This window comes from Rhodamnia argentea, chromosome 6 (assembly GCF_020921035.1).
Source record: "Rhodamnia argentea isolate NSW1041297 chromosome 6, ASM2092103v1, whole genome shotgun sequence".
Taxonomy (NCBI): Eukaryota; Viridiplantae; Streptophyta; class Magnoliopsida; order Myrtales; family Myrtaceae; genus Rhodamnia; species Rhodamnia argentea.
In genome coordinates, this window is record NC_063155.1 from 15,706,589 (window position 1) to 15,730,809 (window position 24,221).

General features: G+C 39.1%; 2 protein-coding genes across 2 annotated transcripts in view; both read left to right on the forward strand.

The window, feature by feature from the left end:
* The first annotated feature begins 250 nt into the window (after positions 1 to 250).
* LOC115756167 (pleiotropic drug resistance protein 3-like) overlaps positions 251 to 24,221 on the forward strand; it is a 52,034-nt gene continuing 28,063 nt past the window's right edge. The window contains exon 1 of the mRNA XM_048281090.1: positions 251 to 735. Within this exon, the coding sequence (XP_048137047.1) occupies positions 347 to 735 (389 nt within the window). The 5' untranslated portion in view covers positions 251 to 346. The remainder of the gene's footprint in view (positions 736 to 24,221) is intronic.
* On the forward strand, positions 5,639 to 10,812 carry LOC115756168 (pleiotropic drug resistance protein 3-like). Its single transcript, XM_030695862.1, has 14 exons — positions 5,639 to 5,798; positions 5,876 to 5,979; positions 6,581 to 6,734; positions 6,818 to 6,949; positions 7,048 to 7,121; positions 7,231 to 7,563; positions 7,641 to 7,931; positions 8,225 to 8,308; positions 8,431 to 8,564; positions 8,861 to 9,088; positions 9,424 to 9,595; positions 9,775 to 10,029; positions 10,274 to 10,617; positions 10,654 to 10,812. The coding sequence occupies exons 4-13, from the start codon at positions 6,859 to 6,861 to the stop codon at positions 10,538 to 10,540; spliced, it is 1,929 nt and encodes a 642-aa protein (XP_030551722.1). The 5' UTR covers positions 5,639 to 5,798; positions 5,876 to 5,979; positions 6,581 to 6,734; positions 6,818 to 6,858; the 3' UTR covers positions 10,541 to 10,617; positions 10,654 to 10,812.

The following is a 24,221-nucleotide window of genomic DNA, read 5'->3' on the forward strand; positions in this document are numbered from 1 at the left end:
TTAGTGGTCTCGTGCTTTGATTAGAGGAGAGAGAATGCAAGTTGCTAGAATATGGAAGTCAAGTCCCTGATTTTGGTTATTGAGAAGGCAAAATACTCTGTACCAGATCGGATGTTTGTGGCTAACCAATACTAGATTAATTGACATGACTCTCTTGCTTCCCCTGGCGCCCACAAAAAAGCGAGTTATTTTATCAGTTCCACGTTGCTTCTGCTGCAAGCATGTGAATAATGTACTTGATTACTTCATCTTCATTTGGTACCATTACCGTTGGTCTATATATACGCATTAGCAGATAGCATCCCAGTTCTTCTTCAGAGTGACATTTGCGCCTACACTCTCACGTATGGCTGAGCTAATTGGAACGGAATCAGATGGAATTGAGTCGATTAGGAATGAGTTATCAGAGCTAGGAAGGAGCCTCAGATCATCATTTCGGCTTCATGCTTCGAGTTTTCGAAGTGCTTCGGCTGTGAGTGCAACAAAGGATGATGTTAACGACGAATATGATATCCAATGGGCTGCCATTGAGAGGTTACCAACTTTTGAGAGGTTGAGATCATCACTGTTTGATAGTAAGATTGATGGAAGGGCGGTTGATGATGAAGGAAAGAAGGTGGTTGATGTTACCAAGCTTGGTGCATTGGATTGCCATTTTTTTGTAGAGAAGCTCATCAGGCATATCAAGAATGACAACCTTAATTTGTTGCGCAAGATCAGAGACAGAACTGACAAGTGAGCTTATTCTTCTCCTCTCGATATATATATGTATATTCAGAAAAGTCCAAATGGCTATGGAATTTTCATTAGCGGAAGGAAAAACAAACACTTCTCTTCATAAAATGAGTTACCATATAGAGATGCTTGCATTTATGAGCAAGATAAAATTTCTTTACATGGAGTAAGAAGTTGCTGTCGAACTCTTTTCCACAGGGTTGGTGTTGAATTGCCTACCATAGAAGTCAGATATCTGAGCTTATGCATTGAAGCAGACTGCGAGATAGTTGATGGAAAGCCCCTGCCCACTCTCTGGAATACTCTAAAAAGCATGCTTCCTGTAAGTACATTCATGTGGAGAAAATTGCAGGAATTCATGCTGAATCCATTTGATTCATTGTTTTTCTCCATTAAAGAACAAGCAGCTACATACCGTCAGCAAATATGTTTGCAAGTTCTTAACTCCTGTCATCTTGCATGTAGTTTTCCCTTGGGTTACAAATGCGTGTACTTTCTTATATGTTTCGAACAAATCAGGCTATGAAGGCGCTTGTCCTTCTTGAAGAGGTTAAGTTAAGGAAGTGTTGCTGATCATTTCCCACACATTTTGTTTAAAAATACTAGTGCCAATAACAGGCTATACGTAGGTAAGTGTGGCAAAACCATGTATATGTCCATTTTCTCATTTGCCAACACTGTTTGTTTTGTTCCCACGGCCGTTCTTCCATCCTTCCGCTGCTGTAACACTCATCATGTAATAGTTTAGTCTGTTATAAGACTGAACAACTTGTAACCATTCTGTGTCTTGCAGAAAATTTCAACAGATATTTTTGGCATCATGACAATTTACCTTGCATGGTTGCTGCTTCCTAACAATTCACTAATTCACGTATATTGGAATGTTTTGTCAAGGCTATTCCTGCAATGCCAGGTTCGAAGCTACATAAGGCGAAAATAAGTATCATTAAGGATGTCAGTGGAATTATAAAGCCTGGAAGGTTTGTTATTCTGTTTCAGCTCTTCCAATCCCTCTAAATCATCTGTGCAAAATCGCGCCATACACTATATCTTTAGGCAGTCCAAGTGTCTTCAACTATTTTGTTCACTTCTAGCTGCAAATGTTTGCATCACCTACACTCAATTTAATATCCAGACTCGATGTAGTTTGCAAGAGGCTAAGTACTTAGCTTTTACAATGAACCTATCCAAACGTGAGCATAACCTCATGTCCTACTTACTAGCTAGCGATGAATTTCGTTAGCGTTGGCTGATTCTTTACATCTGAGAGCAGCGTCAAATTTTGGCAATTCGCACCACACTTGCCCTCAGTGAAAAGTTTAATGAAGTTTGAGAAGCTTGCTAGGAAACTGAAGTCGTATTCATCACTTAGTTTTTGATGAGATTGGTTATTGTCCATGTTTCCCATGAGGGTGAATTCAGCCCAAAGAAAGTCATGTTTTATTTTCACATATGGCCAATCTCATCATCACACCTGTAATTCAAGAAAACTATTGTCCTAACAGTTCTATTATAGAGAGAAGCACAATCTTGATGACAGGATAATACGTAACATTCATTGTGCCTTTTCTTGCCACAGAATGACTCTACTGCTTGGACCACCTGGATGCGGGAAAACTTCCTTTCTAAAGGCTCTTTCAGGGATTCTAAGCAAATCGCTCGAGGTTTCATGCTTGCTCTATGCTTAAGAACTTACGATTTCAAACTGCACTTGGCTTAACGGCAATACCAACAGACCACATGTATGCCTTACAATTTCGTGTAAACTGAGACAGAATCACACTCAAAAGAACACACGCTCATTGAAGTTATTCTTCACATGAATAATCAACATCAGCATCATTGCAGACATATACTCAGAGAGTTTTCATGAAGTCGACACTGAAGCACATTGTGCTATTCCATTTGATGAAAGTGCTTGAAGGGTGCTGGCAAGTGAGATATAACATGGTGTGCATAGGTTTTAGGGTGCTGACAAGTGAGATATAAAATGGTGTGCATAGGTTTTCTTTGCATTTTGTAGCTAATTGGAACAGAACTATTTTCTAGTCTAGTCTATGGTTAGCTAATGGCACAGTACTTGAAGTTCAAAGTAAGCTAATTAAGTACAGCAAAAAAATCTGTGAGGTCTTGTTAATCTGTCTTCGAGTTTGATGTTCTTTCCTGTTTCCTCTATTATCTGATAGGTCACTGGAGAAATATCATATAACGGCCACAAGCTTGACGAGTTCATCTCCCCAAAAACATCTGCTTACATAAGCCAATATGATCTGCACATTCCAGAAATGACTGTGAGGGAAACACTGGACTTCTCTGCCCGCTGTCAAGGTGTTGGAAGCAGAGAAGGTGAATATCCTTCAAAGTGATTTTAGATCTGTGACTTGGAAACTGTGATAAGACGGTGTCTTGGTTTTCTGGTTGCAAAGATATCATGATGGAGATCAGCAGAAGTGAGAAGAAAGCAAGAATCGTTCCAGATCCTGATATAGATACTTACATGAAGGTTAGTGATAATCTCCTACTTTTTTCTCTATACCATTTCAGGGTACAATTTGAGTCTCCTGTTTTGTCACTGGAAAAAAGCCAATTTCAATCTCAGAATTGAATCATTCCTAGAAGCTGAGGAGTTGTAAATCATAGTTCGGTTGTTTTTCTGGAAGACAAGTTTGTGACTTTTTTGCTGTATCATATGAAATGGGATATAAACTGATTTTTCTGCACGAAAAGATATAACTTCAACTATTTAGCGATGGGCACAGTGAGTTTCTGCGTTTTTCTTTTCTTTCTTTGTCAGGGAAACAATCTTTGACAACCGGGATGGCTGGGATGTAACATCAGCATTAATTTTTTCTTAGCCTGGTTACTAGAAGTTCTACTTTGAAGGTGGTGCAACCACGGTGGTTAATAGTTACAGATTCTATTGAAACATGAATAGTTAAGACCATGGCATTGGTTTAAATAAAATAATGTGTGTGGTACAGGCCAAAAACACAGATTTGTGTCCCCACACAACTAGTTCAAACGTTCTTAGGCTTGTGTCTCACATGATCCATTGGATGATGGGGGTATTTGATGTGCCTAATTTTACCAATCCAATGTGAGCCCATCGTGAAATGCTTCGCTAGCATTCCATTTCTTTTATGACTTATTGGCTCGACATTAATACATCCACGGAACTGCGTAATTTCTTTCAACTATTTGCAACTTCTAGAACTTTTGTCGACAATAATCATGTCTTGTTTACCAGGCAATTGCTCTCAAAGGACTTAAAAGAACCCTTCAGACAGACTATATTTTAAAAGTAAGCTCTTTTGATTGAGTTGACAGTTTATTGGATTGCTGTGCATGGAATGTTTAAGCATTCTGTCTTTATTTCTTCAAATTCTTCACAGATCCTAGGGCTGGATATCTGTGCAGACACATTGGTCGGTGATCCCATGAGAAGAGGAATATCAGGTGGTCAAAAGAAGAGATTGACTACAGGTAGTGGAAAGACAAAAGGCAGCAAATCTCTTTGAGAATAAAATTCTATATGATCGAAGTGAAACAAAGTTTCACTGTCATTTCAGAGCTTGGCTACTTGAAATCCAATTTCTAACAAGTCAACTTCCTGGTAAATATTGTGCAGCGGAGATGATCATTGGCCCAAATAAAGCCCTATTCATGGACGAAATAACAAATGGCTTGGACAGTTCGACGGCCTTTCAGATTGCTTCTTGCCTTCAGCAACTAGCGCATTTGACAGATGCCACTTTACTGGTTTCACTTCTTCAGCCTGCGCCAAAAACATTTGATCTTTTTGATGACCTTATTCTGATGGCTGAAGGGAAAATTGTGTACCAAGGCCCCTGTGATCAAGCTCTGAAGTTTTTTGAGGATTGTGGATTCAGGTGTCCAGAAAGAAAAGGGGTTGCTGATTTTCTCCAAGAGGTAGTGAACAGTAAGCAGATTGTGCACTGCAGGTTAACTTCCTCTGTTGACCATTTACTACATTGCCAATTGACATGCAGGTTATATCTAGAAAAGACCAAGCTCAATATTGGCAGCATCCTGAGCTACCATACAGTTATACAACGGTCGATATGTTCTGTAAAAAGTTCAAGGAATCTAAATGCGGAATGAAGCTTGATCAGGAGCTTTCGGACACATTTGATAGGTCCAAAAGCCACAAGAATGCTCTTTCTTTTAATATGTACTCTCTGTCCAGATGGGAACTTCTGAGAGCATGCATGGCGAGGGAACTTCTTCTCATGAGGAGAAATTCTTTTATCTATGTTTTCAAATCAGTACAGGTCAAACTAAGTGCTCATACATCTCTAGCCGCTTTTATTATGTTTATCACTTTCAACATCTGTGCCTCTTATAGTCTAATTTCTAATCTATCTCCCTTATTCCATATATATAAAGGAGCTTTGGAAGTTGATTATTGCCATTTCATCATACAGCTTATTTTCATTGCATTTATCACGATGACTGTTTTCTTGCGGACTCGGATGGGAATAGATGTTTTTCATGCCAACTACTATATGGGCTCTCTGTTTTACGCGCTAGTCATACTCCTCGTTGATGGATTTCCGGAATTGGCAATGACCGTTTCGAGGCTAGCAGCCTTCTATAAACAAAAGGAGTTGTGCTTTTATCCTGCTTAGGCTTATGCAATTCCAGCATCTATACTGAAACTTCCGATTTCACTTCTGGAATCTGTGGTTTGGACATCTCTCACATATTATGTGATTGGATACAGTCCTGAGGTAGGCAGGTAAGTTTTAACACGAGAGTTCTTCATTTTAGGACCTCTCATTACCTTGCCTCCATAAACTTCTTTTACATTTCGACATCATCTGTATGTTTTACTACCACTTATAAGTCAGTACTTCTATTGTTTTCTGCTTCTTTATGCAGGTTCTTCCGCCAATTATTACTTCTTTTCTTTGTGCACTCGTCCTCAATTTCCTTGTTTCGCTTTCTGGCCTCGATTTTTCAAACTGTGGTTGCTTCCACCACAGCTGGTAGTGTTGCAATTCTGATTTCGATGCTATTTGGCGGTTTCATCATCCCAAAATGTAAGTATGTTAAAATATCTTTTTGGTTTGATCTTGGATGAATAAGCGAGGCTTAATATTTTGCTTTGTCGCTGCAGCCTCTATGCCTGCTTGGTTGAAGTGGGGTTTCTGGGTCTCTCCACTAACATATGGAGAAATTGGACTTGCTGTTAATGAATTTGATGCTCCCCGATGGCAAAAGGTGAGGGCCTTGTAGAAGTGAGAACAAGTATTTGGCTCTAAAACTACAAATACAAGAAGCCACTTTAGTTGCAGAATCACTTAACCAATTTTTTCTATAGAAGTACTTGGACATGCTAGTGCTCTTGGTTAGCTAATCCAACTTGGCTACTAAATGTTCTTTCACTTGTGGTGCTCTGAGTATGAGGACAAGACACGAGCCCAGCTGTCTATAAATCTGAGGGCCTCAGTTAACAAATAGATGTTGACAATCTTTATTTCCTATGATCTCATTCTTGTAATTTCTCTTTACTAAATTCTTCCCTAATATCACAGTGCCTCATTGATGTTATCTCATCCAGTTACTTGACTTTGATACAACACAATTACTGGACAATTGAGAATATGCACTCTATAAGTATTTAGGTACTCGTGTTGTTTCAGGAAACAAAAGATCCTCAAAAGTGGGTGCAATTTTGTAATCCATATGCAGAGCTATCTTCCTCTGCATTTCTCTATGCATTTCAGCTTGCTTTTTCTTACATAACCCATTGATTTAGCTAACTTCCTCTTCATCTTTTTATGCAATTGGACTTGTTCTTACTTTAGACGTATATTCACAGATATTGTCATCAGACACCACAGTAGGGAGTGCAACCCTCGAAAGCTGAGCACTAAACTTTGATGGGCATCTCTTTTGGATATCAATTGGTGCCCTATTGGGGTTTACCTTACTGTTCAACATCGGTTTCACTTTGGCCTTAAGTTTCTTGAAGCGTAAGTTTGTCATTTCCGCATCTGGACTTCACTTTTCGAGCATTAGTGCCAAGGATGTTCATGAATTACTTTAAAACTTACAGCTCCGGGATCGTCATGTGCTATCATTTCACGTGAGAAGTACATGCATATGTGTGAAACTGAAGTTTCTCGTGACACCATAAAGCATGAAGAGCCAAAGAGAGTTTCTGCTGAACCTATGCAAACAAAAAAGGGTCAAGTCCAAAATTCTTCCTTGCGCAATTATGGTCACACAATTAATACTTTTGATGTTCCTCTAAAATTATTAAACTGGCTTCTTTACTTCAAACAGGCAGGATGGTTTTACCTTTCACACCCTTGACGCTTGTGTTTACCAATGTGCAATACTACATAGACACCCCTGTGGTAACCGTTGGAACTTCTCTTCCCTCCTGAAGTTGCAAGATTGAACCTTTCAGATCCAATAAATGATATCGTCTCTTCTCACTACATGCTTCCTTTTCGGGTTTCTCAGGAAATGAGAGAAAAAGGATTTGCACAGAAAAGACTGCAACTTCTCTCTGATATCACAGGTGCATTCAGTCCTGGTATTCTTACTGCATTGATGGGTGTGAGCGGAGCTGGGAAAACTACTCTTATGGATGTCCTTTGTGGGAGAAAAACTACCGGCTATGTTGAAGGAGAAATAAAAGTTGGTGGTTATCCCAAGGTTCAAGAAACATTTGCAAGAATCTCTGGTTATTGTGAGCAAACGGACATACACACCCCACAAATCACTGTGGAAGAGTCTGTTATTTTTTCCGCTGGGCTTCGGTTAGATCCTCAGATTGACTCAAAACGTAAAACAGTAAGATTAGAGTCCTGGCTTCGAATAATTTGCTTTGTTCAGCTACTATCAGAACAATCATGGATTGCCTGTTGTAGGAATTTATCAATGAAGTCCTGGAGACGATTGAGCTTGATGGGATAAAAGATTCTTTAGTGGGCACACCTGGTGTTAGTGGTCTATCCACAGAGCAACGAAAACGACTCACAATCGCTGTAGAGCTTGTCGCAAATCCTTCCATAATCTTTATGGATGAGCCTACAACAGGACTTGATGCTAGAGCTGCGGCAATTGTCATGCGAGCAGTGAAGAATGTAGTTGATACAGGAAGAACAATAGTTTGCACCATCCACCAACCCAGCATTGACATATTTGAGGCTTTTGATGAGGTAAAAAACTGCGCCCTTCTGCCAGCATGCTAAAACGGTTAGATGACTAGGTTACATATGGATCGCAAGTGAAGAAAATGGTATTGAATCACTATGAGCAGAAGTACTTTAATTTCATTAAATAATGGTAGCTGTTGAATCACTATGAATAGAATGGTATTTTTATTTCATTTGGATTGAATAACATCTAGAGACAAGCCACATGGTAGCTAGTAATTTCTTGTGCAAAATATTCTTGTACTTCTGGTTAATCATTGGAAGGCCTAAATCTCTCTGTGTCTTTCCCTGAGCAGTTAATTTTATTAAAAACTGGTGGACGGCTGATTTACTCAGGGCCCTTGGGACAGAACTCAAGCAAAATTATCGAATACTTTGAGGTCAGTTTGATCCACGAACACAAGGATTTGAAAATTGCTTCCATTTCTCGTATTTTTACTGCATAAGATGTAAAATAACTGCTAATAATCAATATCCTCAATAACCAACTTCTGTTGGACAGAGTATCCCGGGGGTGCCAAAGATTAAGAGCAACTACAATCCTGCTACGTGGATGCTAGAAGTGACTTCTACCTCAGCTGAAGATGAACTTGGCATTGATTTTGCTCTAACGTACAGAGAGTCGACAATATATAAGTATGTTCATCCTCTGCTACTATTGAGTGCCCAATAACAGTGTGCGTGCTTGATCATTGTCTGAGATGGTCCATAGATATCCTGCCATTATCTATCACAATCAAGATACAGCAATGGTTTCTTTATATAAACCCACAGCTTTAACTGCTGTATCTTGACCTTACTTTCAGCGATTCTGGTTGTCTTCAGAGTTAACTGGTGTTCCTGCTCGGATCTCCTCAGTTAATAGATGAGCAGTTTGATCGATCCATTGGAAAAATCCATTTTGATCAACCTCATGTCCTTTCTTCTTCCAGGACCAACAGAGAGCTTGTAAAGCAGTTGAGCACTCCAAGTCCTGGTACTAGTGACTTGCACTTCTCCTCCCGATTCTCACAGAACAGGTGGGGACAATTCAAGTGTTGTCTCTGGAAGCAGTACTTGTCGTATTGGAGAAGTCCTCCTTACAACTTGATGCGTATCCTCCACACAATTGCTGCGTCTTTTCTCTTCGGGGTAATGTTCTGGAATCAAGGGAAGAATCTGTGAGTAACTATCCCTCTCGGTTAATTTGAGACTTGAGTCCGCTGGAGTTTTGGAGCATAAGCTTATTGAGATGATCTAAGGTCTCCATCTGGCTAACTGAACTAGCGGTTCTCTCATCTTGTTAGTAGCTAATCTTGAACAATGAAGAAATAAAATCAAAGTGCATACTTCTAGGGCAACAAATGATTGGCTGGGTTTTTCAATTCTCAAAATTTGCAATGGTTGGCACAATTAGTTAGCATATATTCAGTCTTATATGATCGTATATCTTTTTATGATCTGTTATGATTAAGAGACTGGCACATCTCCTGACTCCATACGCTCTCATTGCTAGAAACAACCAGCAGAACTTATTCAATGTATTTGGTTCGATGTGTATAGCCGTGGTCTTCTTGGGCATAAACAACTGCTCATCAGTGCTACAGTATGTTGCTACGGAACGGACTGTCATGTATCGCGAGAGACTTGCAGGGATGTACTCTTCATGGGCTTTTTCATTAGCACAGGTATAGAACTCTTGGAAGATGAATGAGTTCGTTACTGTAGTAGTTCGTTCGGATTCAACCTTCTTAATGGATGTACAAATACAGTTCGATTGAATATTCTAAGTTCTTGACATGTTGTAATACACATAAGAACAAATAAAACAATTTAACCAGGTTGTAGTGATATGCTGATTTGACAGGTTGTTGTTGAGATACCATATATACTAGCTCAAGCGATTTTGTTTGTGATCATCACCTATCCGACGATTGGTTATTTTGGATCAGCAGACAAGATTTTCTGGTACTTCTATGTCATGTTCTGCTCATTGCTGTCTTTCAATTACCTCGGAATGCTGCTCGTGTCCTTGACACCAAATTTCATGGTGGCCGCAATTCTACAATCTGCCTTCTATGCAAATTTCAATCTTTTTGCTGGGTTTTTTATCCCAAAACCGGTAAGCTGTCCGTGTCCTTTACCATAATTCGATCTAATTTTTTCTTATGTTCCTAACTTTTTCCGTAAAATTTTTGTACATGTTCATTTCTTTGTATATGCAGAGTGCCAAATTATGAAGTTCATGAATCTTACGGGGTTTAGATATCTTATGCATGTATCAGCTACTACTAATTGAAACTATTTCCTACACCTCAAAGCTTAGATCTTGGGGAATTAATAGGGCTTCATTTTCATTGTTGCAGAAAATTCCAAAATGGTGGATCTGGTTGTACTATGTGTGTCCCACATCATGGGCAGTCAACGGTATGCTAACTTCGCAGTATGGAGATATTGATAAGGAAATAGAGGCATTTGGAGAAACCAAAACTGTGGCGGCCTTCTTGAAGGATTATTTCGGATTTCGGCATGATCAATTGTATGTAGTGGCCATCGTCCTTGCCGCCTTTCCTCTTGCTCTGGCTACTCTTTTCGCATTCTGTATAAAGCACTTGAACTTCCAGAGAAGGTGACTTCAAAATTCTCTGTTAGTATCGCAGTGTAAAATTTAGTTGTACAATCCTCAAAACTAGCCAAATAAAGTGAATAAGTTTTTCCTACAAAAAAAAATAAAAACAGTGAATAGGTTTTTGTGACAATGAAATGGCCGCGTTCAAAAGGTCAGCATTCTGGATTTGGAAGTGTACTTGTTTCAGTATGGCCAATATCCAAAAGCTTAGAGGAGGATTCATTGTTAGACAGTATGGAGGACAATCTCATTTGAAATTTCTCCAAGTTCCTGGAACTCTCTCTTCTCGCAATTGATGACGATGAAGGAGAGGGCAGTGCATCTCTCGGTTTTGGTCCATATCGATCTCTAACTGTTATATTGGCATCTAGAGGCACTTTTCCAGTTCTCAGGCTCAGAGCAAGAAAAATGCAGCGTCTTTGATATCATGTTCAAGCTCAACACCCGTGTGTCTTTACGATAAAAAAGAAGTCTGAATCCATCATAATAACGTACAGACAAAACAAAAACTAACCGAAGCAACTATATGTCCGAGCAAGAAAAGCAAATCTCAAGTAAAAGAAAAAGCTACCTTACGCATGAGAACAGGCCAAAAATGGGATGTGAAACGACATTCTCGGGACTCTATTGCTACACCACATCCACAGACAGCGGCACACAAGTTACCAGGTTTGAAGCAGTAGAATCTGTGCAGGAATGACAATGAACATAGAAATAAAAGGCAAAAGGACACATGGAGTGCCAATATTTATGTACGGTGCTCATTTTGGTGCCAACATATTTTTTTTTGAATCACTTCAATACCAAATTTTTTGAAAAAAAGGTTATTTCATTGCCAAGTATGGTGAGGCATGCCAGAAATCATACGTGGCAATTGTTTATTATTTAAGTAGTCCTATGTGAGTTGTCGGAGATCCACGTCAGCTTCCATAGGCAAAAACGATGTGGTTTACCCACTTGGCCCCAAATAAGAATGCTAAACGACCTAAAATCGTTTAATTGGTCGAAAAAGCCCCAATTGGAAACCCTACCGCCGATTGGAGCCCTAATTTCACACCCTAATTCGACTTGCCCCCAAAATCATAGGGATGTCGCCGCCGGATCCGAGGTGATGGTTCAATCCTCTCTTCGTTCGTTTGCTCAATGTATCAATTTGTATGGTTTGTAGCCTTGTTTTCGGGTACGATTGATGGAGTCAGTGAATTCGGGATGGTTTTGTACTTTGCCATAGATTTGCTTCCATTCTAATGATGTTGATCTCTTTTGGGAAGCGTGTGTGCTTCATGTATTAAAGGAGGCTGCTTGAATTCATGATTCCTTGAAGTTGTTTGAGGAAGAGGAGCAGTTGTATGCTTGCGAAGGTTAATCAAGGGTGCAATCACTGACGAGAGGTTTGAGGTACTTGCATTATATTTCTCAAGCTTAATCTTTATCTTCATTTTTGCCACTACATTCTTTTTTTTTTTTATGGAGGGCAGAAGCTTCGATAGTGGCTCTAATTTGTTTCGATGAAGCGAAGAAGAAGCTGAGTGTTACTGTTTTAGTAGGTTCCCAAGTCCAAGAAGAACATCTTGGACTCGGTTAAATCCCGGCAAAAGATTCCATGGATGTGGCCTTTATAGAAAAGGCTTGAAGTACAACTATTTCAAATGCGTTGATGCAAAAATCTCCGGTTGAGCGAGAGAGGTGATATTGAAACTACTTGAAGGACGACATCAACCTCCACCTATGTTAATGGACGAGTTGGAGGATGTGGACTCAATGCAAGCTGAAATGAAGGGTTTAGCTTCTCAAGCCAACCAGTTGAAGAAAGAAGTTTCAAGAATGAAATTTGAAAGAAAGTTTTATCGATCGGTCATTGTGATGATGTTGTCTTATGCAGCCTATTTTATGGTCAAATATAATGTTTGCGATGGGAAGAAGTTTATCAGTCTACCGTAGTTGACGTTTTGTGAAATATGTACTTGTATATTGTGAAGTAACTATCGTTCTATTGTTGGTTTGCTGCAAAATTTGAATGGAACAAGAGGGTTGATGCAATGTATGTTTGGAAATGAAAGGTTGGAGTCATTGGTTTTGAACACATACAAGTTGTTTTGCTTAGTTTTGTATTGCGAATCTCGGTTTGCTTAATTTTATTTTTGTCTGAGCAGTTTGGTTTCCCGCAATGTTTGCTTTGATGGTATTGGTTTGCTGCAAATTTTACTGCAAACCATTACCAAATGAAAGACTTTTAAGAATTTTGTGAAATAACTATCGGTGCCATAAGTTGTAAATTTATGATTGTTTCGGTGCGAGTATTTTCTGAAAGTGATCACTTAAGTCCATAAGTTATAAGATGTGATCACTTAAGTGCTTTATGTTTTAAAAAGTGATCAGTCATGGTCGAATTTTTTTTCAAGAAAAAGGCAATTTTGGTTTGAAAAGATTTTTTTTACTACTTGAGGAAGCTAATACAAGAGGCGCTTCTGGTGCTACACCATTGCACCACGAAGCTGCCGGCTCAGTTGTGAAGTTGTTGTGGTGCAGTTGCTAGTTTGTACGGTTGCTACATTGCACCAGCACTAGCAGCTTCGCTAGTGCAGCTCTTGGTTCGTACAGCTGCTGCACCAGTGACTTGCTAGTTCAGTTGGTGGTGCGGTAGCAAGTACATAATGCGGTTGCTGCACCAGCAACTTCTACACACCGGCTTGTTGCACCACAACTGCACTTTGCACCATTTGAACCACTAATTTGTTGATGTACTCAGTACAAACTCAACCACAACCAGCAAAACAACCACAACCACAACCACAAAGCTAACTATTGACATGGCAAAAGCAAATTGATATTCAAATCTAGAACTCGGTCATTACATCCACATAGGTGCACAACCAAATGCAAATCCAAAAGCAAATCCACAACCATATACAAGTCTAGAATTCAGTCATTACATCCAAAAGCAAATCAACATCCACATACAAGTCTAGAACTCAATCATTACATCGAAAAGAAAATTCACATCTACATTGGTGCACAACCTCGTAGCCAAAAAATAATAACAAAAAACTAAAACCAGTAGCCTCCCATCAATCAATTTCCACAAGCCCCCCAATTCCTTTTCCTCATTTTGATGGTCTATCTTGATTCATTATCCTCACGTTCTTTCTAGCAGGCTACTGATTCTTCGGTTTCGCTTTTTGTCGCATGTACTTTCTTCTTAGTAGGCTCATTGGTGGTGTGACGATCACTTTGCTTTGATGGAGCTGGCTTCATTGGAGCAACACCCGTTGTCTTCTTCTTAGGAGTAGTCTTTTTTTACGCAGCCGTTGACTCTTGAATTAGGATACCTTTAGTGATAAGCACATTTGTAGGAAACCCAGGCTACAACAAGAAACCCATATTAAGTTATTGTTAACAAAATCATATACGATATAAATGCATGAGTAGTACAAAACTCACATTCAAAATGGTTTTTCTGGTATGTTTGTTCGTGAAAAGGCCATAACCATATTGTCTTATCCCTTTTCCAATAGCCTCTCTTGTTCGGTGTGGTGGTTGACTTCCAGCAATCTCAACAACCTCTATGGTTGATTTTTTTTCGGCCCGATTAAGACAAAATGAGGTTAATTTTAGGCTAATTCTGACCACAGAATAATAGAGACACAAACATAAACAAAACACAACTTACTTGTACTTTTTGCATAGTATTTTTAGTAGTTGAGGATAAGTTTGGCCTTGCATTTTCCGTAGTCTCTGTAGGCCCTTCAACAACCACATGAGTTGGTCTTCTTTTGACCCGATCAGATTAAGACAAAGTGAGGTTAACTTATACAAAATCAGCCCACAAAACCAAACAAACACCAACATAAACAAAACAAAACACATTTTTTTGGTATTTTTTTCCCTAGTATGTGCAACAATCGAGGATGGAGTTGCCGCTGCATTTTCACCGAGACTTGATCCTATAACGGGCCCTTCACTCGTGCCTTTGGTTGGCCTTAAACTTGGTTGTTCATGTCCAACTTGGTTCTTCCGTACACAACCAGTCTTATTGTGGCATTCCTTTAAGCAAAGTGAACAAGTTTTCTTTACACTCCCTTTCCTCATCTTCTTAGTTCTAGTCTCCCCATCATGCATTATCCGTCTCCTTTTTGGTTTTCCTAATTGCTTCTTCAATGGCAAAGGGTGAGAAGCTTCATGATTTGTTGGCTCCTAGAATTTGCTACTACGAATAGGGTGCATCATGAATTGGTACGAAGCAAGGTATGTGCTTTTCTTGTACCAAGTGTCCAGGTAATCCTCCAAACTTTCGTGGTTATTGTGGATCGCACAAATGGTGTGTTCACAGGAGATCCCAATAATTTGCCAGCCTTGACATGAGCACTATCTAGTGTCCAACTTGATTATGTATTTATCATCCCTTTGCGTTATCTCATATCCATCATCGCTATTCCAAATAGGATGATAGAACCTTACCTTGGTCATGTTCTCACTCAATCTCCTCACAATCGTATGACCGAAATATGTAGTCCACTTTGCAGCGTCTTCTCTATGTTTTTTCAACATACTCATGACTATCACTCGAATATCCTTGAGAATGCTTATGATATGTTTGCACCTGGCCTCTAAGATTCTACCATAAAATGCTTCACTCAAATTATTGTCGATGATGTCGCACTTGAACTCTTCGCTGAAGAAGGCCCTACACCAATGCTTAGCTTCGGTCCGGAATAGTACATCAAAACCCTACTTCGTTAAGTTATACAAGGCCTGGTTGTGAACCTTAAAAGCAGCCATGTTCGAACTCCTAGCTATCGCCTAAAAGCGCTTCCGTAATTTGTCACTGTTGTACTTCTTCGCCCGGTTTGCATAAATGTGCTTTGTACACATCCTATGTTCAGTATATGGTATCAACTCAGCCAATGCTGGAAAAAAATCCCTACAAGACAAGACAAGACAAAGACAATATCAATAATGATGCACAATAGCAACCGCTTACTAGCTGCTGCTTCTCTTGGACCAATAGTTGTAACACTTGCCGACTCTTATTTCCCCCGCCCCCCAAAAAAAAAAAAATCAAATATAGCATTATAATAACCTTATGTTAGTTGCTCATGAACGCACAATCACCACCATTATCAATGTCAAGGTCTTCCATTGAGTTTTTTAAAAATCAGGACTAAGTGTCTTTGCTTTCTACTTTCATAATAGCTCAAACAATAGAAATATCTAGTTATTAGCATCCCTCCCAATGGCAACTAACAACTCTCCCTTAATTAAACCATTTAAAAAAGGTCATCCAACCCAATGATTCTTCTATAACCAGCTAAAAAACCCCTTTTGCATGCACTGAAGCAAACATACATCCTATCATACTTGGTCCCAATATCGAGCAAGGGCCTCTCCACAACCTCTACATATGCTCTCTTGAATGGGTTATGAAGATTACATTCGTTTGCATAATCCCAAACTATACCATACTCTTCCTTGTATTTTCCCAACAATGTCTTCATCACCTTTTGCTTGGCTCGTTTACATGTATTCCTCGAGATATTTATCCTTACCTACTCCTTTACCAAAATCCTCAACTAAGAACTGTTTATGTCGGGCATCGCCTTAATAGTGTTGAAGAAATGCTTCGATAACCAAGTACTTGATACCCTTCTATTGTCAAATACCACTGAACAAGTATGCTCCTACTTGAAAGACCTAACCTGGATCGACCTACTCTTCTTAATTAATGCACTGTAGATCTTCCATGAACAGTTTAGTTGAGAACATATAGCTCTCACAAATTCCTTCGTATTTCTCATGTACTTAACACTCATTTATTCAGCAATGGAATACTTGATAATAGCTTCTTTAAACTATTTCACGTCACCAAATTTCATTCCAACAGTCAAAACAACAGAAGTAGCACTCGGATCATATGAAGGAAACTTACTTTTCCTTGTACGCAAGCATATTCATCTGAAAACTCGGTTCCTGAACTATCAATCTCATCATCGTCATCCCCACTTTCTTCATATTCGGTTTCCTCACCATTAGCTGGAGCTCGCACATCCCTATTTGCTAGTTCATTACCATGCGACTCTTCAAATATGAAAACTCTTTTTTCCCAAAAATCCCGCTGTTTTTTCTTTCAATTGTGCAAGTTCTTCATCATCATCATCATCATCATTTAGGAAATTGACATTTGCCAAACATTCATCATCTGATGAAGTAGATTCAACAACTTCCTAGGCTTCATCTATAATGGAACCATCACCAACCCAAGTAAGATGTTGTACACCATCTCCTATTTCGATCTTGTTATCATCATCAACACCATCAATATACTTGACGTACACTTGAGCTTCCTTGCCATGAAGATAATGGTAAACGATATCTTTAACATCATTATCATCGTGGAAAAATCTCAAACCATTCTTCAAGTCCTTGCCATGAACACAATAATGCAATCTCACTATTTTGCAATGTAACCGTTGTACTATCTCCCTAAACAAAATAATATAAGAGGCCTACTTATATCCATATACACAGTGCCTTCATTCCTACCCACATATTCACACTCATCAAGTCCTATGACAAATTCCTCACCATATTTTACAATTATGTCTAAAGTTCTGTCCCCATCTCCTATGCCAACACTGTAGCCAAGGAAAAAAAACATTGTTAGTTTCTAGGACCACATGTATGACAATGTTGACACATTAAATTTGGCAACCTACATTTAGAACAACTTTACATGGATGGGGACCACATGAAGGACACCGAGATTCAACCAATTTTTTTAATACAATAGACACCCCACTTGCACAACAAGAATGGAGGTCCCCACATGAACCACAACTCACATGGACAACAACAATGACAACACAAAGACAAAGGCACAGATAAAGAATCGTGGACTGCCTTTTTTGAACCAAATCAGCAAGCTCTACACCAAAGACACCATGAACACTTTCGACACCTTGCTTCGTGCAAGTCACCCACTGTGCCAACAATCCCAAGTTTCCTTCGGAGCCCTAATTTCATGCGACTCATAGCAACAGCCCCAAATCCAAGCCCTAATTTCATGGCTACTAAGTGATGGGAAGAGAAACTTATGACGAGAGTGCGATGGCTAGTGAGTGATCTATGGATACTAAGCGACGGTAAGTGACGGATCGATCGACAGGCAACGGCGAGCATAATGACTTTGAGAAGGAGAACAACGGGAAAGGAAAGTGCTCACAAAGAGGAAGATTTGCAAAAGCAACGTCGTTTTTCTCATGTCCAGGAGTGTAAGTGGAACAGCGCCGCTCGACTTACAAACATGTATTTTTTCATTGCATATGCTATGTTACTAAATTTTTGAATTTAATCGACCATGTCACCAATTTTTTTTAAATAAAAAAGCCACGTATACATTTTGGTTGGAATTTCTCATTAGTAGCACTAAAGCGATCGATTTTTCTCCGATTTGACATTGAAGTGATCCAAAAAAATTATTGGCATCAAATAAGCGATGTACACAAATGTTGGCACTTCAGATTTACCGAAATAAAAATAACAAAAGCGGCTTCGTGTTGACATCTCTAGAAAATAGATGATCGTTCATTGTTAGATGTGCCACACGTTCATCGCTCTAATTCCATTGTACTTGTAACATTAACATTTTCTTGTTTGACTAGATCAAAAGTGGTGGGACTTGAAATAAATAAATAAATAAATAAAGGTTACAATGGACGTTTCAAAGGCTAAAACTTACAATGGAGTTTTCAAAAAACCAAATGTTATAGTAGGCTCTTTAGAAACAAAAATATACACAGAAACAAAAAGTGAAATAAAGGGAGAAAGAGGCACATGAGAGGAGGGGGAGAAACCCTTAACAGAGAAAGAAAAGAGAGAAAAGAGAATAACAATGACAAAAAAAGATGGCGTTCACTATCCGGACACCTTGACAAGCCGAAATGCCGAGCAAGTGATTGAAGCTTCTATTTGTTTATTCAAACGAATTTTCAAAATTAGAGTGTAAATTTGGATCTGTATCAATTTTGAGTCGTTGCATTCGGTTGTGGGGTTGTTGGGCTACGTGTGTGTGTGTGTGTGTGTGTGTGTGTGTGTGTGTGTGTGAATGAAAGTGGGGCGTTGTGGAGCCGTAGAAGTTCACAGAAATTGATTTGAAGTTATGGTTTGATCGAAGTGAATTCTTGAAGTTCTGCGTGTGTATCGATGGATAGTTTCAAACTTCTGATTTCAATGATGGTTTTTGTCCACCCTCGACTGTCTTTTAGGTCAGCTATGTTAGGGGTTTTGTAGTATGTCGAAGGGGCTTTAAATTGACTATAAGTTTGCTTGAAATGGAATTTGGTAAGGGAAGTTATGGAACAAACAAATTTAGTGCGTAAATTGTCCATAGCAGATAGAGATGGGTGTCTACTATGGGCGAGCTTTTCGTTGGCGCGTAGGTGTTATTTTATCAATGAATAAGGAAAGTTTAGTTGATTCATTCATTATAATATTGTTTTACTTAGCTTTTGATATCGTTTTCAATTTAATTGATAGGTATACGAGTGTGTCAACTTGAGTAACTATGACAAGATAGAATTTAGCCTATGTGTTAGTTTCGTAACCAAGTCGAGGACTTGTGCATTGTGGTTGAAATGATGAAATTAGTGGATGGGCCAAGAATTTGACTTGAGGATTGATTGATCTCGTGCCGACCTAACATCGGTCTAAGAATAGATGAGCATGGACCCGTGACCAACCCCGACCCATCACAAACCTCGAGAGACGACTTGAGGACAGATCCGATGCGTAGCGTCGCCAACCGCCTAGGCCAGCTATCTAGCGGTGCCGGCGGTCACAGCGATGCTAGCCGCAGAGTGGGGATGGCCCGTTTTGGCCTCCGGTCATGGTTTTTCTTGAAAATATCTCATTTGATAATCTCATTGCTTATGTAAGCATGGTCTAGAAGAAAGAAGAAGGGTTTAAAAGCCATAATGACTAGGGTTACTTGGCAAAGTTAGAAAAGCCGTAATCCCAACTCAATGATTATCAAATTTTTAGGAACCAATGCTATTGATCCATTTGGCTTAATTCTAGATTTCATAATCTAGACTCGTTATGACCAAATCTAAAAGCCATCATTAAGTGATGACTCAATGGGCTACTTGACAAGGATTAGAAAACCCTAACCAAATGCTAAAATTACAAGCTTTCATGGCTCAATCTTATTAATGCACATAAGGTGTGACATCCCAAATTTTTCTATATTAAAAATAATCAGAGAGTAAAATAAATATTTACGGATAAATTCTTTAAGGATTTTATAAAGCTATTCCATAACTTTTAGATAGTTAACTTGAAAATTTTTCAAGAAAGTTAATTCTTTTGGTTATAATAGTTATTCGAAATTTTCATTAGAAATTTTTGTTAGAAAAATATGATACGGAGAATTTGCTCTTGAATTGGGTCAATGCTAAGTCAATTGAGTTTTCTAAAAGTTATAAAACAAGATTATTGCCAATAAGTCAACGTATAGCAAATAATATTTCTAAGTCAATGAAAAGTCAAGAAGAAAATGACAAATATAGAAGTGTCATTTTCAAGGATTAAATATTAAGGTAAAAAAAACTTAATGTCACTTTTATAAGTAAAGTCAAAATACTATAAATGTGTTTGTATTGTCTAAAACTTGATGGGCAAGTTTTAATAAAAGAAACTTGAAGAATAAGTAGGGAATTACAATCAAATGAAAACTCCTTAGTAAAACTAATAAAGTTAAGATTTTCTTAAACAAATCTATATAAGAAAATTTATCTAGATAAAATGACGTATGCAAGTCAATTCAAAATGTTCTTAGGATTGTAAAGGAAAGACATATGATAATAATAATTACAAACAATGGATTAAAGATTAAACAGAAATGACGAATTGTAACGAGAAAAATCCTTAAGCTAGTGATGGAAGATGATGTCCGGCCGACCCGCGCTTGGCCAGCGCGAGGCCGACCTAGGCGTGCTAGCCGAATTGCCGGCACAAGCTCCACTAGCCATGCCACCAATGAATGGCATGGATTGGCGACGTCCATGCGGGCGACCACCGCCGGTCGCCGGTCCTCAATGAGGAACGGCTGATTTTGAGTTCGTCTTGTGTTCATCACTAATTAATTAAAAGCTAATCTAAAAGGGTTAAAAAAGCATAAGTTTTATAGTAAACGAATTTATAAGATTATGAGTAAGTTTATCTCATCTTAGAAACATGAACTAAAGGAAGTGCTATGAAGTTAGTCTAAAGTAAATGATAAACTAATCAATTAGGATTATTAAAGTCCAAGAAAACAAATTAGAAATAATTGGAATCTTGATCTTTTAAAGAAGAATCATTATGATTTGTTGAATATTGAAAAGTTACAAAAAAATAAAGACAAAAGAAGTAAAATGGTACAAGAGCTCTTGAGATGCACGTAGACTCCAATTTTCCTCTTCTCTCAAAAAGCTTTCAAGAGGTTATCAAAGTGTTGTTGAACATTGAAAAGTAGTTATCATTAGAGAGCACAAGAAAGAAGTTGTCTTTTGCCGATGCTCACGTCAACAAGGCCCCATTCTTGTTCAAGTAACTATCCCATCTCTTTCAAAGAATCATGAGAATGTTTTAAGAAAGAAATAAAAATATTCCACCATCTTTTCCTTTGTTACTTAAGCCAATAATTGGCACACTTTTGGAACAAGCTCGGCAAGGAGCTGACCGGTCACCAATGCGTTGCACGATGGAACGCCACCCCCATCGTCGTTGCATGAGGCATGGACCCGTTGGCCGTGGCCAACGGTTCCGTCGTCCATTCCATTTTGGCATTCATCGACCATCGTTTGTTAGAAATTTTAAGTATATTAAACAAACAATTGAAATAAGATGAGATTATATATATATATATATATATATATATATATATATATATACATACTAAACGAATGATTAAATTAGTTAAAACTAGATTATATTAAACTAAGCTAAGAGAGAGTTCTAGAATAAAGAGATGCGGCTCAATCCAAATATAGTAAAAGTGTCTGGCTAGTAACAAGTCTTGTACAAGAAGGAAGTTGACCAAAGCTAAAATATCTAAGAGGCATAACAAATGTTGAGTTGACAAGGGGTCTTGAAAACTTGTGGCAGGGCTTTAGAATTTTCAAGAAGGGAGGACCCGTCTTGAAGCTCACATGAGAGTAAGAATGAGAGAGAGAGAGAAAAGAGAGAGAGGTGTGTGTATATATATCGAGTTTAAAAAAAAAAGTGAAGTGCAAGTTTGGACTCGAGAATCTTTTATGAAAAGTAGGTAATGCTTATTGAGAATCCACGGCAACTTCAAGATAACTCATTCTCTTTTCCATATCCTCCTTCCATCCACACTCCCTCTAACACGCCCCCTCCATCTCACCCCGGTTTCACCCCCACGACCACCGCCAAATCCATTGCCAAGCCGCCGTTCACCATGCTGCCATCTATCACGCATTTGCCAACATTCCGACCACCATTTTTGTCTGACTTCGTTTATTCTAATTAAACGGTAAAGAAAAATGTGAAAGGTAAATGATATTCTTCGACCTAATGTGGTAATATTCGTTTACTACTTGATTTGGTGGTGCATTTTTGTATGATTTGAGTGCATTGCATGAGTATAATGGCATTAACTATAATTGATACGATTTATTTCAAAAGGGTTAGTTGAGGACATCGAGTGGGGGTCCACTGAAGAAAAAAGGAAGTCGTTGAACCAAACGAATCTCGAAACATGCCCAAACCAACACTAGTCGGGTCTGGAACCGGCTGGTCCGACCCAACTAGCACCGGTTTAGCTCGTTTGAGCATGAACCAGATTGTTCGGGACTAGTTCCAAACCGACCTGTTACGGTTCTGCTTTGGCCAAGCATGAACCGCATGCTTGGGGTCCACTTCGAACAGGCTGAATGGATGATTTGGCTCCAAGTTTCGTTGCGTTGACTAGCCGACTTGAAACGGCTCGATTTATTCCTCGTTCAACTTTTGTTTTATTGTTTTAGTCTTGCATGATTGGTAATGCAAAAGATAAGACATGGATTATGCGCTTGCAAGGTTGTGATTACATTAAAAGACATCGACGGCAACCTAGAGAGAAAAGCAACGGTGTAGGGGCTCGGAGGTAACAACTATGTTTATAAACCTCTAATATCCATTATTCGTGACAACAGATGGATCTGCCGTCATTTGCTAAAAGTTTTTACTTGAGACGATAGCGTGGATGTCGTTACTTAAATGATGACATGAATTCGGCATGCTGTCATACACATGCAGTGGTGACGTTGCACGATAACGAAATTTCCGGTCAAAGGTTCGGGAGAGGATGCCCAAAAGTGAAAAGAAAAGCTAACGCGTCATTTTTTTAATATGATGATTTATGAGAAAGTTTTACGATGGTTAACTAGGATGTAACGCCCCACTTCCCTTACGAGCACGTACATTCATAACACGCCGTAAGTACTATCCCAGGCTACTCTTCATGTACGGCGAATGAAATGAAACTTGCAAGCGAAAAGCGAAAGAAAATAAACCCAACTCCAGTCCATCGTCTCAATACATCCGCTTAATGAGATGTGGGGAAACTAAAAGACTTTATCCATAAAAAAAATACAAATAAATAAATAAATAAATATAGGTCCGTACAAACGATACAAAAAAAACTAACAATATACACAATCGAGGTCAAGGAGACAAGACGGCAAACCAAAATTGAAACCACCAAGCCCTAACCTAATACCGTCTCCAACAAAAAGTAGCATCAAAGTCAACCAACAACGGAGACTCTAGAAAGTACTAGTGTCCTCGGCTTGACTCGCGTCCTCGTCGGGATCATACTCAGAGAAAGACTCCAACTGCACTTCGATTGAATCCTCGTCCATCTCGTCATCCTCTGAATCCGAAATCTCTATTACTTCTATATTCTCCTCTCCCACTGGTTCTTTTTCAGGTATATTCCTTGAACCAACAGTAGACGCTTCAACTTCTATTTCATCCCTGGTAGGGTGGCACCAAGAAGGTACAACCCCTTCTGGCACATCTTGGGGCCTTAAGCGTTCGGATACGACCCCGTTTACTCTACGGAACCATTCCTCGAACCTATGAGGCTTATAAGATGCTTCAAGCTCATCTACCCAAACCACGGTCGTCCTTCTAACATATACTACATCTCCTCCTTCAGGAAACTCCTCAATATACCTAGTAATTTCTTGGCGTTCACCCAGTCGGACAGACAACATCTTCAATTTCTAGGATCCGAAAAAGAAAGGTCCCACGACGGGGTGAGATTTACATCTCAGTAAGGCAAGTCCTATCCCTAAGTTAGACCGACGGTTCATTCGGGTAAAAGTAACATAAGCTCAATGTGCACAGTAACGTGATGCATACAATAACCATACAAGGTACATGTATAACGATAAGTATCAATTACTCAATCATGGCAATATATTTCATCACTTTACTTAAGACAGGTGCACATAACGAAACCAAGCCACGCCTTCCTTTCTTTCCACCTTCATTCGATTCAAGCCCGCGTGTGAAACACCTCGGGCTAGGTCCGCGTACTTACGCATCGGACCGTCTCATCGATAAAACCCACGTAAAATGCCTCGGGTTTTCAAAATCATCTCAGGCCTGTGTCGATATATCATAATTTCCGTCCCACG